Here is a 17,638-nt window from a genome sequence, read left to right as displayed (position 1 = left end):
CATAGAGCTCGTTGTTAAAGGTAAATTCTCAAGTCTATACAGGGTGTTAGGTAAATGGGTATATGAGCCGACACTAGTCCATGCTAACATGGTCATATAAATGGTATGGTGAAGTCAGAAAATTGATATCTTCATTTTAATAATTTTATTTTTCATACAAATCGATCTTATAAAATTTATTTTGTATGAAAATTAAAAAAAATAAAATGATGATATCAAATTTCTGACTTCACCATACCATTTATATGCCCGTGTTAACATGGGCTAGTGTCGGCTCATATACCCATTTACCTAACACCCTGTATATTTTGAGTCTTTATTCACCTTAAAGCAAGCATCGTTTGTGAATACAGGTATATCTACAATATCTACAATCAAGGCCTACAACTAGTCAGTCCCGGGCCTATGCACGCGGCATACGCTATAGCATGAGGGATGTAGTTCTGCTCATAATTCCCGGAGAAAATGTGCGACCACGGCCCCCTGGCGAAGACTGCGACGTCTTCCCCCCCGTGAGTCTCCCGGGGTGTCGGGACTAGGGATGGGTACGTGTAGTTTAGGTTACCTGGAAAGAGAAGGGTCATGAATACTTTAAGTAAAAATAGTCAGTATTTGGATTTTAAATCTGAAGCGTTTTTTTTTAATAGGCGTTACTTTTTAAAAACAGGTAACATTAACGCTCGTATTTACAAACATTACTATGAGGTCTCATAATGCGCGTGGACGCACAGGGTGATACACAAACCAACCACAGAGCTCTATTCAACGCTGTGCGTTCGATTTGCTGCTTCATTTTGTGAATACGGACGTAAATGTCGTAACTGCACTTTTTTTTGCTATGTTGAATCTATTTGATGATCGAATACATACAGATTGAGAAGGTTAGTGAGAAATCGGAACATTTGAAAATCGTAAAAATCAGGACGTCCTTTGCAAATCAATAAGCCCGACTACAGTTAGCTCGTATACGCTATGAATCCTCAAGTTCTGTGATATCCCTTTACACGAAAATGCGTTATAAGATAGAGAAAATCACAACATAGAATAAAAAAGTCGCTTTCCGCTGTCTGTCCCTATGTACTTAAATGCTTATCTTCTTTATAACTACGCAACGGATTTTGATACGGTTTTTGATACGTTTTTTTAATAGATAGAGTGATTCAATGCTTTAATGCATTAAGTTCGCCTTATGTACAAATTTATTTTGGCATTAAAGTTTAAATAAATAAATAAATAAAATTCAAGGGGAAGGTTTATAATGTGCCAAGCCGGGGCAGGTCACTAGTACATTATTGAGAAAAGGTAACAGATAGATAGATAAAATATTATTACAAATCTAAGTATGGATCAGCTACAACCTGGTGTCACTTTGAACTGTTATTGACCTCACCCCAACTACGGTGTGGATTTCACAAAGTCACCTTACGTTAACATTATTTTGACATGTGTAATGCTTCACTCTTCAATACAAATCTAAACTCTGAACAATTTAAACAAGCAACCAGACTCCAAAATTCATTGAAGGTGAAAGGTCAAAGCTCACTCACCGACCCCAAACAAGGAAATGCCATATTTGTAGACCAAATTGGGCACATTTTTCCACGTCCTTTGTGAAATTTGATAGTAATACCAGGCCTGTTCATGTGTTCATCTCCGCGAGTTTACATCAAAAACAAAACACGCACGATGGCCCCCTACAGGATTACTATTCGACAAGGCCTCACTCACGCACGCGTTTTCTTGTGTATGATGGAAAAAAATAAAGAAAATGGTGTACTAAATACTGTGCAGTATTTAACTGCCTAAATAATAATAAAAACACAGAATGTACTTTTTAAGTTGCCTGAAGACACTGAGAGGTAAATAAGTAGTTAATATTATTCATGATAATTCATGCTAAATCATGTATTTCCTCCGCCATTTTCTGCAGTTTGGCACCTCACGTCACATCATTTTACTGAAGTCAGCCCTATAGTTCGGCGCAGTACCGATCACTGACGTTTGTCAACAAAATGGTGCTTGACTCTTGAGACAAGCTAAATTACACCATATTGTTAATGACATTGAGCTTACATTTTTTTAAATACCTTCGCGAAGTAAAACTTCTGTACGTAGTACTTATTATTATTCTTTGGTAATACGAAATTATGATTGTTTGTTAGCTGTTCCTTCACTGCCTTAACGTTTAATTAATGTTGAAGGAAGCTGTAATGCGATTGTTTTGTGAGTTTATTGAGGGTTTAAATTTTAATCGCGTCCTTTAATAACTTACTCGACATAAAATTAATTAAAACTAGAATAGAACTATTGTATTACGTTTGGAAAGCATTGTTAGCATCTTGTGTACCTAGATGACATTTTATCAAGTTATTTTATTTCAAAACTAAAACAATCGAACGATTTTCTTAAATTAAAATGGGACCAATCTAGGAGCATTATTCTTTCAAATAAAAAAATCTTTCAATTTGATTCATGAATTCTGAGATACCAAAAATACAGACGAATTGAAAACCTCCTTTAAGGACGAAGTACACTTTATCAACTCGGAAACGGACTTTAACCGTTTCAACTCCAGGCGCTCAGTATTCTTTGTATGAAACTCCATACTGCAAAACTCACTTATCCGCACCGCAACGTAAACTCCTCATCTCACGGCGAAAGGCGAGGTTGACTCCTTTCTGGGTTGGTAAGTGTGCTATGACCTTTAGTTGGTTAATAAAAAAAGAATACTCACTCAAATCATCAGCTTCCATGTTGTGTCGTTTGTCTTGCACATGCGGCCGGTACCCAGGCCCGTTGGCGTAGCTCAAAGTCGTGTATGGAAGATTGTCGGACGCGTTCATCTGGAAGGAACGGAACGACAGGTGAGCGGTGCACTCGACTGTGATACTTGTAGACTGCATAGGGCTGGTTGAAGAAAGTTGAGCTTTGTTGGAGCTGGTTAAGGTTGAATTTAAAAGAAGTGTTTCTGAACTGAAAGGATATGCGATTTTGCGTGCATATTGGAAAGTTAGCTCCTAACATCTAAAAATAGAGGAACGAAGGACGCATCCGATAGAGAAAATACCTACTAAAGAATATTGGCAATGATTAAATAAAAAGGCCCTTCTTCTTCTTGTCGTGTCGACAAAAAAGCTATACAGTGTCAGCCCAAAAATCCTTGGTTTACGTCCAGTGTTAGTATGATTGTATGGTTCTGGCGGAGTAGAATAGCACCACTCTTCCAGTGGCTGTATTAAGAGGAAACTAAGAAACTAATAAGTATGCGCACATTAAGCCTTTTGAACCCCTCTAGAATGAGGAGTGTAGGCCAAGACCTTCATTTGTCTCTGATAAATCAGGGAGAGTCGTGCTTCTACATTGGTGACAAAATAACTTGACGATAAGTGGACTATCATAAATAAATAAATAAATAAATAATGTCATAGGCTGAAACATGAAGAAAATTCGATGAAAGTGTTCTCCACTCACCTTATTTGTAAATCCAAGAATATCTGTTCCCCTTTTGCTGTAACCGCTGTAAGTCATGGTGTGACTGTGGTCTGACGTGACCACGATGAGGGTTTCTTCAAGGTTCACCATTCGGACGGCTGCTTCTACAGCTTTGGCGAATTCCGCAGTTTCATCCAAGGCTTTTCTAGCTTTGGTCTCGTGATGTGCTGTGTCTATTCTCCCACCTGTAACCATGGTAAGGTGATGATGTGGATGATGATCAATGACCACGAAGAGCCGCATATTGTGGTATTTTTTTAAACCTTTTGCTTTTACACAAGACTTCATAAAGGTAGCAGGAAGGAGCTGGATGCAGGCTGCTACCAACCGGGCGATGTGGAAATCATTGGAGAAAATAATGATGAAAGTAATTTATTTTCTGCAAAGAATAACGCTTTTACACGTCCACCACCTATTATTTTAACTCTACCACGTCACTGTTTAATCCAGCTTATCTTATTAGACATCAAGATGATAACATAAACTTCATATTAAAACATAAAAAGCTTTATTACTGCCCAAGGCTGTGTACAAAATGTTTAAACATTTTTCTGACTACTCTGAGTTAAGTTATTAAAATAGGTATACTTCAGGTAATCCCAAAACCAACCTTCAACGAACAAGAAGAACCCGTTGGAATTCTGCGACAGTATCTGTATTGCTTTCTCTGTCATCTCACTTAGAGATGGATCATCGTGACCAGCTTCTAGATGGTACGGCATATGATCAGGAGAGAAGAGACCTAGGACGTTTGTGTACTTCGTAGGGTCTAATGTGAGGAGGTCTACACGGTTGTAGACGTATTTGGCAGACACTCCAAAGGATCGTTTTTTGAGGAGCCACTCGCGGATCAGGTCTTTTCCATCGCTTCTGTGGCCGCGGTAGCCCTCGGCGTCCCGTTCTCGGTTGGGAAAGAAGTTCCTTCTGCCGCCTCCTAGCACAACCTGGAATAAAATGAAAGATAGTCTTCATGCTGATTTAAAATAATCACAAACATTTATTTCCTCGCTCAGTCATTCCCAAGCAACTTGAAGACAAGAATAGTTAGGTTTAGGGTACTTATACCTACCCACATTAGTGAATATAATTTATTTAATTGCGTCTGCTTATACATATTTTTATAAGCACATCGCCTTAAATCTACATATTTTATAGGTCTTGTATATTACTCGATAAATATACTCGTATAAAGGGCCAATTAGTAAACCCATTTAAAAGAATCCAAGATGAATTCGCTAAAACTCTATATTTTCGTTGGCAAAGTATTTTTTACTTTGTTGGTCATACGAGAGTCTTTTTATTAATTAAATAAAGAGATTCCTAAAAATGTTTACTCGTTTGTAGAAAATATGAAGTAATACAGTTTGGTGTCTTAATAGCCGAGTCTGACAAATTGCGGTCCCAAAACACAATTTTGGAGGTAGCTTGAAATGAATTTTATGTTTACTTTGATATTAGTATTTTGTATTTAACGGACCCTGCCCTTTAGGAACTTCAAAGCAAATTACTTTCTCAATAACAAGGCTAAGGTCCGAATGTAACAGCAAAATGAAAGTTAATTTTCGAAAAACAAAATATATTATTAATCACGTTTATGACACTGATTTTATTTCTGAATGAATTTACTTTCGTTAAATTAAATGAATGCTTTGATCTCATTTATAATCGCAAAGATTTTAACTTGGATTTTAGTGTGTTGTTAGTTGTTACCCAACAAAATGCCGTTATAAAATTGTATTTGTCAACATTTTGCGGCGATACACAAATAGCAGCGTGTCCGTAGATATGGTTCTATCAAAAGAGAATAGTACCACTCCCACTCTACCAGTTGATGTCGTAAGAAGCGATTAAGAGAGACATAAGCAAACATAAGGCCTCACCAACACGTTTAGCCAGCATGGGACCAAATCCTCCATTTACCAGAGGCAGGTCTCACACTAGGTGGACCGACGATCTGGTGAAGGTCGCGGAAAGAACCTGGATGCGGGTAGTGCAGGATCCGAAAATCCTTGGGAGAAGGCCTTTGTCCAGCCGTGGGCGTCATTTGTGTCATATATAAAATCAAGACTGAACATCTTTACTTTATCATCATTTTAGGTCAGATGATGTTAAAAATGATGATGACGATGTCTCTTAAAACTTACGTTAATCCTGCTGCCAACATTTCCCCTGACCAGTTGTGAAGCTATATCCTCACAATGAAGTCCTTTCTTCGGCAGATCCGAGTCTGCCTCCCATCTCCGATCGGCTGAGTGCGCGTAAGACGCAGCTGGGGTGGCGTGGGTCACCCTTGTGGTTGTTACTACGCCTAGAAACAAAAATTAGGTTTATCTATACTTATAATAAATCTGTAGAGAGGTCAATTCTGTACATGAAATATATTTTCAAAATAAGTATCAGGGGGTGATTAGTGATCGATGCTGATGCCAAAAATGCATTAAAAAAATTTTGTCTGTCTGTATGTTCCTTATAGAAACAAAAATTACTTGACGGATTTTAACGAAACTTGGTACAATTATTTTTCATACTCCTGGGCAGGTTATAGTATACTTAGAAATTCCCACAGGAACGGGAATTAGTGGGAAAATCCTTTTGTATGAAAAATCTAAACCGCTTAAGTTAGACGCTTGAAATTTGGCATGCAGGTACCTTAGTAAACTTAAAGCTTAGTTACAACAAGATATTTCAAAATTCCCACGGGAACGGGAGTTAGCGAGAAAAAACATTTGTATGAAAAAATCTAAACCGCGTAAGATAGATGAAGGGGGTAAAACGGGATTCACGCGTACGAAGTCGCGGGCGGCCGCTAGTATTTAAATATTTTATCCCCTAAAAGATTACGAAATCCACTTTACTTAAATAACATGAGATTAACATTAAATTAATCAAAACTTAATGTAGGTAGCACCGTTTTTACTTCACAGCTCCTCGTGACGTGACGCTCTTCGAAATTTCGAGTCAGCGACTTTCAAGGATGTTGTGTAATTAGGATTAAAATAACGATTAAAGGAGTCTATATTTTTGTATAAGAAGGCAGGCAAGGCAGTGTAATAAAGAAGTGTGTTCAAACGTAATTACTTTTTTGAAAGTTTTATGTCTAACTTATTAAACTCTAGCGACCCGACAAAGCAATTTAGGTAGAGAAGTAATCTATGTTCGACTTTTATTACTTTCAGGAATATTTTATTCAGTGAATGAGCAAATCTTAAACTACCACATATCTCAAAATGGCCTGTTTTACTCCATGGATTTATACTTTACTCACTCATATGCCGATATACCATTAGAGGTGGTCCAGATGACACGTTTTTATTCGCGTGTTTTGAATCGCGCGATATTAAACTACTAAAGCTTTAACCACACCAACGCGTGCAGATCGCCATCGCCAGCGCGATCATAGGCAAATGTCAGGTCTAGCGACCCATGACAGTCCGCGCGACCTGTCATTGTCTTATGATCGTGCCGTGATCGCGCCGGCGATGGCGATCTGCACGCGTTGGTGTAATTGAAGCTTTAGAGGGTCATATACTCTACTACGTTAAATTGTTCAGCAAAATCCCTCACCAGTGGATTTGCCAGCCTTTTGCGCCCAGTCCATCAGTCCAGTGACGGAGTGAACCCCATCCCTCTGGCCCTCGCAGTCCCCTCTCTTGACTGCCGCACTGAGGCCCACGGTCCCACTGTTGGCCTTGACACCAGTGAGGTAGGCGGTGCCACTGCAGGCCGAGTCGGCAACGTTGTGGTCTACGCAGTATGTCTGGAATAAGGATTTGGTCAAGCTGTGATGCAAAATAATTGGTTAAATTGCTAAAATAGAAAAACTAATTTTCTCCAAGAATACTTATTCTGCTAGATAGTTCTGTCCTACTTCTTTCATTTGATGCTTATTAGTAGAACTTCGTAAAATAAGAAAACGTTTAACAATTTAGAATCAATTTAGAATATGTTAAGCTTCAGCTTCATAGCTTCCTGAAGAAAAAATCTGCGTTTAAGTTTTCTGCTTCTATATCTAATGGAATATAACTACTAGGTAAACACTTGTTTTCAGACTTTATGAGCTGCCATAGACAGTGTATCTCCTCAAACAAAAGCAAGGATTCTTTATCACTTCAGGAAAACAATTTATTTACACAAACAATAAATTATTACATTGACAAATTCAATTACCTTTGAGAGAGTATATCTCTCGTTCTTATTGTTATTAGTTTAGCTCAAAAATAACTCGAGCCAAAACAAAACACAACTGTTTGATTAGTAGGTACAGAAGACTTTTGTAATCTTCAAAGTTTAAGCAATCAAAAGGGCATGCCTACTTAAGACCTACTTAAGAAGGGCACGTCAACTCAAGACTTACTAAATGAAATATACGGCTTTAACAAACCGGCGTGTCAATCTTTACCTATCGAATGTCAACAAACTACATACTATTTAGCTCGCGTTGTATTTCACGCCTACACGGACTTAAGAGCGAGCTTAAAGACGACGGAAGGATTAGAGTTTTAGGAAGCTTTTGTAGAGAGCTTAGAACGTATTATTTGAGAGGTTAACTTGGTAATTGTATCACTGTAAATCTGATTTAGATTGACACTTAACATTTTCATGTAAAAAGTTGCCAAGATATTATAGCGCGAATTGTAAAAAAGTTACCGGATCTCATGTAGAGCCAATTTTCAAAAATTTATACGCCCACTCTACACCGCGCATTCAAAATGTGACATGACCAGAGGTTTTTAACGTTGCGCGATTATAGGACAATAACAGGTCGCGCGACCCATGACAGTCCACGCGACTCGCGTCATTGGTCGCGTCGTAATCGCGTCGTAATCGCGCCGGCGATGGCGATCTGCACGCTTTAAGGCTTGGTATTTCTGCTAAAGTAGGTATTTCGCGCTGTCAAAATCTGCGCGCGCAATTCTTCGCCGAAGACAGCGCGCCAAAGAGCTCCCGCCACAATTTCCAGCTACACAGTATAGAAAAATACTCAGTTGGTTAGGTTAGGTTGACTTCCTTCCCTTCAAGCGTCACACTCACAACACTTTCTAATACAAATCATATCCAAGTGATACAAATTAAAACACCTTTCAGGCTTTTTGGGAATATATTCTAAAATCGAATAAATATAAAATATAACTGCAGAACTAAACACGGTTCAAAGTGGCCGTGGCGTCGCCCGATCTTCTAGAAGTTCTGCGCCGGCTTAAAGAATTTCAAGATTACGTCACCCGACCTATCCATAGGCCCTTGGGAGCTTGAGCGATTGGAAAAACATTTTATGATAAGTTATTCTTAGTAGCGATTATTTAGAGCTTGGATAATAAATTATAGTTGTTGCAATTCACGAAGCTTTGCATGTGGTTAATAACATTAATCAGTAAACGCATTAATTTTGTTTAGTCTCTTTGTTTATTAATAAATAAAAATATCATACTAAAATTGCAGAAACATATTTGTTTGTATTGGTTTGGGTGTTTTCTATCTATAATAATGTATGACGTATGTACGGGGTTCTGTATCGAAAATTACTATGAGCATCACACGCGGTTACCTGCATACCTCTGTGCACTCATGGGAGTTCAAGCAGAGGTCCCTAGAGTTTGACTTTGAGCTTTGTTTATAGTCATTACGAAGCAGACTGATGGGAAACTGCACTGTCTTGAATTCGAAAGGGAAATTTGACGGTGTTAGGGGAATTCTAGGAATAAATACAGTCTCCTCATTGAGATTGAGACATTTCAATTTGAGATTTCACTTGACATTGAACACAATCTGACATGGAGTTTTCAAACACTTGTAAAAATAAAAAGTAATTAAATCAAAGGCACTAAGTAGTATTGATATCAACTTCGAAGAAAATGACTGCCAAAATTTCTTTCTACCCATTCCACACGTCTTTCATGAATTATGTTAAGGAATTGTTAAGCTAAATTTCAAGTAGATTGAACCAAGGAATCACTTTGTCCCATACAAACTTTGCCCCCTTTTTTCACCCCCTTCATTTCATGACCCCATTACGGAAAATATTTTCTTATGAGATGCCTACGTCATACAAAGAACACACCTTCCATCATTTAGGTCTCTACGATATCCGTCAGTCATTTAGGACAAAGCATTTTTATTAGTTGTCCCATACTCTATCGTTCCAGGTATGTCATTGACAGGAGGGCGCTACTATCTGAATGGGTTATTCATTAGTCCCAACTTTATGCCACTTGACATTTCAGAATTTGACTTTAGATACCTAAGCGATTTGACATTCGGAGTCTTTTAATGAAATCAAGTTCTGAAATAACTTGAGGTGTTGTACCCGATCAAACTTTTCAATGCAGGGCAGTTAAATAGTTTTATTATGAAATTCTTCTCTGAGTCTTAATTTGTCAGAGTAGGTAAAGGCTCCATGAGAGCAAAATTTAGCTTTATAATAGTTTTTAATTTAATTTTTTTCTTGATATATTTGACGCCTTGTAATCTCTCGTTAATATAGGTCCACACAAATAAAGAATGTTAGACTTCGAATTTAATAATTATGCTCTTATATAATTATAAATAAACTAGCTTTCCGCCCGCCGCTTCGCCCGCGTGGAATTTTTCGGTTTTAATATAACCTTTAACACTCAGATATAATGTGGCTTTCTATTATTGGTGAAAGATTTTTAAAATCGGTTCAGCAGATCCGGAGATTACTCCTTACAATTTAACAAATACACAAACACACAAACTTTACCTCTTTATAAATTAGATAAAGATAGGTAATTTGAAACCCTATTTTGTTTTGTTCTTTTTTTATTTTAAATATTTCACAATCCAAACTAATATTTACTATTTAGCATTTACTTACAGTAAATAATAGTTTGGATTGTGAAATATCCTATCCTACTATATCCTACTAATATTATAAAGGCGAAAGTTTGTATGTTTGGATGTCATGATGTCTGGATGTCTGGATGTTTGTTACTCTTGCACGCAAAAACTACTGAACGGATTTTGTTGAAACTTTACAGTATTATTGTTTATAACCCAGATTAACATATAGGCTAACTTATGACGATATGTGACAAATAAATTTCAAAAAATAAATAAGACGTGTCTAAAAAGCGCCATCTACCTATCGTCATTGGTTAAAATCTACAGCGCTGGACAAACTACTGTATGACGTGCGTAAATATTCATTCGGGGAAAGCCGTGAAACGCCATCTATCAACATGATATCTAACGGGGGTAAAACGAGGTCCACGCGAACGAAGTCGCGGGCGGCCGCTAGTTTATAATAGGTAGCTTTCCCTCCGGAACCTTATTGGTATTCCATGTATGTGTCTTTTAACTGATTTCTGTTAAACATTTCATGTAAAATTTGTCCAGTTATAACTCCATTTACATCTGCATCTGTAAACAAGGGTTCATGTTCTCCAGCCCAGATGCCGAGTAAACAGAATCTTCTTTCAGTGACGTGCAGCTACCCTATATTTGACCCACTGACCTAATTTTTTATTATTTATTTGTATCAGTGTGCTCTTCTAAAGAGTGTAAGACGATTGTATGTAGGTACTATTAAAATGTAATTTTAACTCATTGGTTTTGTCTCATATTTGACTAATGTACTATGTATCATGAGTAGAGTCTTCGTTTAAAAGGATGCAAACGATTTAAATTTCATTAGGTAGACAAAATTCATAATTCTTAATTATCAAAAATTTTAGCTTTCTCCAGTAACACTGATATTATTATACTGTGACTCATCAAAGTCATCATTGTCAAAAATATTGACAAATCGCGAACTGTCACGGCCAAAAAACTGACACGCGTCCGTCCTCCGTAAGCGCCACCGCGCGACTGATTGAGATTGTCCAAGCCGTCATGGACGATTTTTTCCACATTTTTTAACATAGTAACTAAATAAGACGCAATATAAAAATTTCATCCGTTAAAAGCCCTCAAGTTATTTCTGATCTTTAGTTTAGTAAAAGATTTAGAATCTCAAATCGCTTATTTTAAAAATAAAACCATAAATAGAAAACGAATAGAGGTAACTTTGGGAATTTATTCTATCGAGTCAACTTCATCAAATCGTGTTTCCATCCGTTAATAGCCCTAGAAAATATCCTCAACTATGCCCAATAAAAATCTTAGCCTTTAATTTTACTGTTTAGTGCCTCAAAAATGAAAAATGAAAACCTCATTTTCGCCATTTTCTCTGCTACCCGGCCTTAACGTGTAATGTTGTGCACTGTAACATTAAAAAACCCAACATACAAATCGAATTCTACGCTGTTACATTTCTACATCCGAATGCTCTTGGTGTATACGCGCCCTAATAGGGGGCGGATAACTAAACCACTGAGTTCCGCTACAGCCTTAGTCTGTGAAAACAAACATATAAATATTGACGTGAGCGCGGCTTTACAATTTCAATTAAGGTTTAATCCAGGAATCACTTACTTACCGGATTACATACAAGTAAATGCCTTTGCCTAGAAACATAATAAAATTCTATGAGAGTTTCTCTCATAATAATATAAGAAACCATTATCACACGAACATTCCGTTTGCAGTATCCCGCTAAAAACCGATTCGTTCGAATTTGTAATTCAAATTTTAAACACACGACATAATGTGTGTCCACACGACCATCCAGTTTTGCGGACTCCTGCATTACTGGATACTGCAAACTGGACTGCCGTAAGAACGAGCCCTTATTGTCACTAAGGCTGATTTGCACCACCTAACTTTGACCGCAACTTTAACGATAACCGGTGTTTTTTGTGTGGAGTTTGACAGATTTCTGACGTTTGTCAAAGTTAAAATAAGATGGTGCAACCCAGCCTTATGCCCGTTTTCACCATCAATCCCTAATTTTTAAGTAACTTATGAAAACGAAATTCCTGTTATGTGTTACCGTGATAAGGGTCACTTAAAAATTAGGGATTGATTGAAAACGAACATTAATCTCCTTAACTTTACCTTAGCAAGTCCTGTATACGGGAACACCTCGAAACTGAGCTTCAGTTCTTCTCCAAGGTGGCCGTATTTCTGACCCAGGTACACCCTGGTGGCAGCCAGTGTGGTGATACTCATCCCATCTCCTAAGAACATGATGACATTCTTGGCTGTCTTTGTGTTTAGGGGAACGGAGACCTGGAAAAGACAAGGGGTTACTTTAGTTTTAATTCATAGAATGTTGAAGAGCTTTGAATGGAAGTTATCAGTTTTATCATCATGTCTTTGAAGTCACCACTGTACATAATATACAGTGTGAGTCTTGATAAAGTGCACATATGAAAATAGGTGAAACTAGACCTATTTTTATCGACGGAAAAAATAAAAAAAATATCTGAGATATTTTTTAAATTTATTATAGAAGTTTTTTTCTTTCAATTATTTATTGTAAAGAAAACGTAATAACTTTTAAAGAAAGTGGTATGTCCTGATAAAATAAAAACAATAATAATGCTAAATAACAGGCAATACTAAAAAATACATAAAATACCCAGAAAACGGCACAAAAACACCGGTTATTGATAAAGTTACCGTTCAATTAAGATGATGCAATCCAAGCCTAAGCACGTTAACTCTAATCTACACAAAATTGAGTGATCGGAGTTGCTCTACACTTAACGGTACAAATGGTGCTAATTTTAATTACTTTCTTTGTTTCTGTGTTCCTAAATTGCTTTTCAGAATGTTGTCAGATCACTGAACCGTATTGTGGTATTTTTTCGACCACTGTAATTACTAAGTTAGGTATCCTGTTAAGTTGTGAACATGAACTCAAATGATCTGTCATTGTCTTTCGATTACAACCCACAGTTAAGTACCTATTTTATTAACATTTTAACAGCTTTTCTATGTTTTCTAACTAAAAGATAGTAAAGTTGGCCCAAATCAGATACTGGAACGGAAGCTATACAGACAGTGAGTGGGAGTGACATAATTTGGTACAAAACATGATTTTTATATACAGTGTGAGTCTTGATAAAGTGCACATTATGAAAATAGGTGAAACTAGACCTATTTTTATCGACGTAAAAATACAAAAAAATAAGAGAAAAATCTGTAATTATAATACAGATTTTTCTCAAAAAGTAACATTTTTTTATTTCTTGCTATTTTCTGGATATTATATGTATTTTATTAGTATTGCCTGTTATTTAGCATTATTACTGGTATTATTTTATCAGGATATGCCTCTTATTTTTCTTCACAATAAGAAAATAAGAGAAAAAAAATCTACAATTTTTTTTTAAAAATCTCAGATATTTTTTGACGTGTTTTCCTTCGATAAAAATTCACCTATTTTCTTATGTGCACTTTATCAAGACTTACACTGTATTTATCGTTTACCTTGTTCCGAAGAGTCCACTGCGCTTGGATGTTCCAGTGGTCCTTATTTTTCTCGTCGAAAGAAGTCTTTGGTAATGTATCTGAAACAATACGTGGTCAATGAGGTCATTTAACAGTTAAACTGCAGGTTTCCGGCCTGATAAAATTTCAGACAGGTACTTAAGCGTTATCTTTTACTAATAAAGCTTGCCATTACTGATGACTTCATCTACTCTCTATTTGAGATTTGTGAAACGAACATTTTAAATTTATCTGACAGATAAGTACCTGATAACCTATCTATCAGGGCCCTTAACTATCTACCTACAGTATAATAAATACGGGGGGCCGGTAGTAGTCAGTCATAGATGTAGACTTCTCAGTACTGGCCCATTTATTGTCCCTAAGCAGATACTGACAATTTTATATTCATATACTATAAAGGTGAATCATGGCTGTACCTAAGAATATTTTGTATGTGACATCCTGTAATACCCATGTTTATGAATGAATAAATGATTATGATTACGATTATGTGTAAAAATAAGTTTTATAAGTTTTTACAGTCATAGCGTCATAATAATAGCTATTAGTATGTATTTACTCATATGTCATTAATATAATTCCTTTTGTTCTAATCTGTAGAAATATTCAAATTTCATCTAGCATGAATCAATGTAAAACAATTAGAGTAGGCGCACACCGTTGATTTTTAGTTGGCCGATAGTTGTGCCCGATTTTAAATTGTATGAAGAATCGGCCAAATCGAATCGGCGTAGTGTGCGCACTCCCATACATGCCCATACTGATCAACTGCCCGACTAAACTATCGGCCCACGAAAAATCAACGGTGTGCGCCTACTCTTACAAAGATACAAACAGAGGAAACCCTAAAAAGACCCTTTAAACATTAACATCTCCAACGAAGCGCGAAGTACATTTCGCACGACAAAACCTTCTAATTAGCCATTTAAAACAACAATATAATTATGCGAATTCCATTAACCTTAATAAGCACGCGTACAATCGTTTTGATGTCGCACGCGAAATGTTAAGCGAAAATAACGAGTGCGTATTGTTTCCCATTGATTTTTAAGGTTCCGCACCTACAAAGGAAAAACGGACACTAGTAGGATTAGTGCATTATTTATCCATGAGTCTGTTTCTTAAGACTTAGGCCCGGTTTCCACCAAAGCGGGAAGGACATGAGATTTTTTTTATCCACAACGAGGAAGCTCTTGGCCTGCATCGCACTTGATAGAAAGTGATGATTAAGCCGAGGGTGGAAGTAAGTTTCATCCGGAATCCTCAACCGCAGAGGAACTGACTATCTTATCTCCAACTGCTGGAATACAATAATACTGAAATTGTTGTTATGGCGACAGGTAGGTGGTATAGGTAAGATGGTTGTAGCCAGCCAGTTGAACTTACAAAAAGCCCTATCACAAACCTAACCGAACAGATAAAATCTGCACCCACTGGGAATGGAACCTGGAGAGCTCTGGATCTGAACCATCTGGTGTTATTACTAGACCACCAGAAGCAGTTACTTTAATTGATTTCAGAACCGAAGCTGAACGATGTGGTGATTATGGAAATAACGAAATTTGATTGGTTATTCAAACACATCTCCTCACATCCCCGTTCTGGTGGGTTCTTCTTCTTCCTCGGTCCCTCACTGATCAGGATCGCGACCACAGATAGTGTTCCTCCACAGACTGCGGTCATAAGCTGTGTGGACCGCACGATGCAAACTCCCGCCCACCGTCTTCCTCACTGCGTCCGACCATCTCGTCGGTGCCCTGCCCCGAGCACGTCTGCCTTCCATTTGTCCCAAGATAATTTGTTTCTCCAGACAATGCCTTGGAGACCGCATAATGTGTCCAAAGAAAGAGAGGGTAGGCTTTAGGCATACACCTATTGAAGAGCCGCGTGGTGATGTTGAGCTCTGGTGCTTCTGGTGGGTAACGAGCCATAAAGCGATAAACTTTCTTATATAAATCATTTATGACCGATTTTTTTTACTTTCCAAAAACAGTTCAAGCTTACAGCTGCTAATTAAGATATATCAATAACCATTCTAAAATTATTTACCAACAAATTAGACTGCGAATTATTTAGCATTTTATTGCGCATTCAGACTTCGTATTATCCATTTGAATAAATTCGTATAATATTAAAATATGATGCAATAGAAAGGTTTGCATTCATGCGACTAAAGAATCAAAGCTTTTGTGGAAAATTTTCTGTACGAATAGAAGACGCAAATCCATTGAAAAGGAAAATTAATCGTAAATGCTTATTAAAACTTTCGCTTACCGACTAGATCTGTTATTAAATTATTTATTTTTACACTGCATTATGTATTTTGAATAATAATCTTCAATTTTATTATAATGATGACCCCTATAATGTACTTGTACCTACGGTGTGCAATACAAAAAGTCTTGGTTGTTGGCGAGAGTTTCAATTCTTTGCCCTCCATATAATAATAGTTGAAGCTAAGTACCAAAACTATTTAATTCAGCAAGTTAGCTCACGAAGAAATGAAAACCCTGTCCACGCCTAGACAAAGTCCTAAAGATCAACAAAGTGAAAGTTCAAAAAGTAGAGATGCCGAACAAGCGATAGTTAACATCAAAAATCAATCAGGATATCGATGCGCTCAATGCATAGAATAGCAACTTTTTATGCAGAACAAGGCAGATATTTGACCGCAATCGCACCTCATGTTAAGTGAGATGCTGTCTAGGATGGTACCTACATAATTATTTGTCCTGTAAGTGTCTAGATTCACTCTTGCCTTGAAAAGGCCCGGTTTATAGTGTACCTTACCTAGATTGCTTTACTAAAAGCTGTACTTTACCATGATTATTTTTAGCTACTTATCAGTAGTCTGGCAAATGTATCCAACATTTCATCGATAGTCTCTGCAGCTCATCTCTATTAAAAGGTAAACTGCAACTTTTTACGGATAAAATATCACTTAAAGTTCTGTTGAAAAAGGATACTATGACCTCAATAACTTTGGGAGTTAAAACTTTTTCAAGAGGTATCGTTTCACATTGTACTAAATGTTTCAACGATAAAAAAGTTAATCGACCTTTTTGATTGAGTTTTAAACTTGTTTTTGTCAAGTTTGGAAATTCATTGCGTTAAGAATATTTGTTCAAGATATTTAACCACTTAATTCTGTTTACACCCATAAAATATTATTATCTAAACCCGTTTAATTGAAATATGAGAATCCTACTAATATTATCCTACTAATATTATAAATTCGAAAGATTGGATGTCTGGATGTTTGTTACTCTTTCACGCAAAAACTACTGAACGGATGTTGATGAAACTTTACAGTATTATTGTTTATAACCCAGAATAACAAAATATAGGCTATAATTTATGACGATCTGTGACAAACGAAATTTCACGCTGGTGAAGCCGCGGGCAAAAGCTTGTCTATTATAAACATAAAGACTAGATTTAATTATCTAATAATCTGCGCATTACGTATTTAAAATTACAGGTAACTTTATTGAGATATAGGTATAAACTATTCGATTTAGATGAAAACTTCTCATGTTAATAAAGGGCGTAGCAGGATAGTCTTGGAAAAAGTGCCCCCAAAGCCTGAAGCTCGAAACTGTGGTCAAACGATACCTTGTATAAAGATAGTACATTGTGCAAAATTTCACCCCCCCAACACCCCCCAGGGAGCCACACCCCCCATCTATACCTAAAACTGTTTTATTTGTTTTCTCCAAAACTATGTAACTGACGAATTTAAATTTTTGCACAGGTATAGTTGTGTTTCATAGTAATAATATAAAAA

General features: G+C 36.8%; 1 protein-coding gene across 1 annotated transcript in view; it reads right to left on the bottom strand.

Moving 5' to 3' along the window:
* Positions 1–200: 200 nt before the first annotated feature.
* The window catches only part of LOC135075308 (alkaline phosphatase-like), a 29,237-nt gene continuing 11,799 nt past the window's right edge, over positions 201–17,638 (bottom strand). The window contains exons 2-9 of the mRNA XM_063969723.1: positions 13,828–13,907; positions 12,448–12,621; positions 7,057–7,249; positions 5,637–5,800; positions 4,103–4,436; positions 3,472–3,677; positions 2,735–2,843; positions 201–565 (exon numbers count right to left, since the gene is read on the bottom strand). Of these exons, the coding sequence (XP_063825793.1) occupies positions 375–565; positions 2,735–2,843; positions 3,472–3,677; positions 4,103–4,436; positions 5,637–5,800; positions 7,057–7,249; positions 12,448–12,621; positions 13,828–13,907 (1,451 nt within the window). The 3' untranslated portion in view covers positions 201–374. The remainder of the gene's footprint in view (positions 566–2,734; positions 2,844–3,471; positions 3,678–4,102; positions 4,437–5,636; positions 5,801–7,056; positions 7,250–12,447; positions 12,622–13,827; positions 13,908–17,638) is intronic.

Source organism: Ostrinia nubilalis, chromosome 10 (assembly GCF_963855985.1).
Source record: "Ostrinia nubilalis chromosome 10, ilOstNubi1.1, whole genome shotgun sequence".
In the NCBI taxonomy this organism is placed as follows: Eukaryota; Metazoa; Arthropoda; class Insecta; order Lepidoptera; family Crambidae; genus Ostrinia; species Ostrinia nubilalis.
The sequence above is the reverse complement of the archived record's forward strand: the minus strand, read 5'-3'. Positions and strand labels throughout refer to the sequence as shown.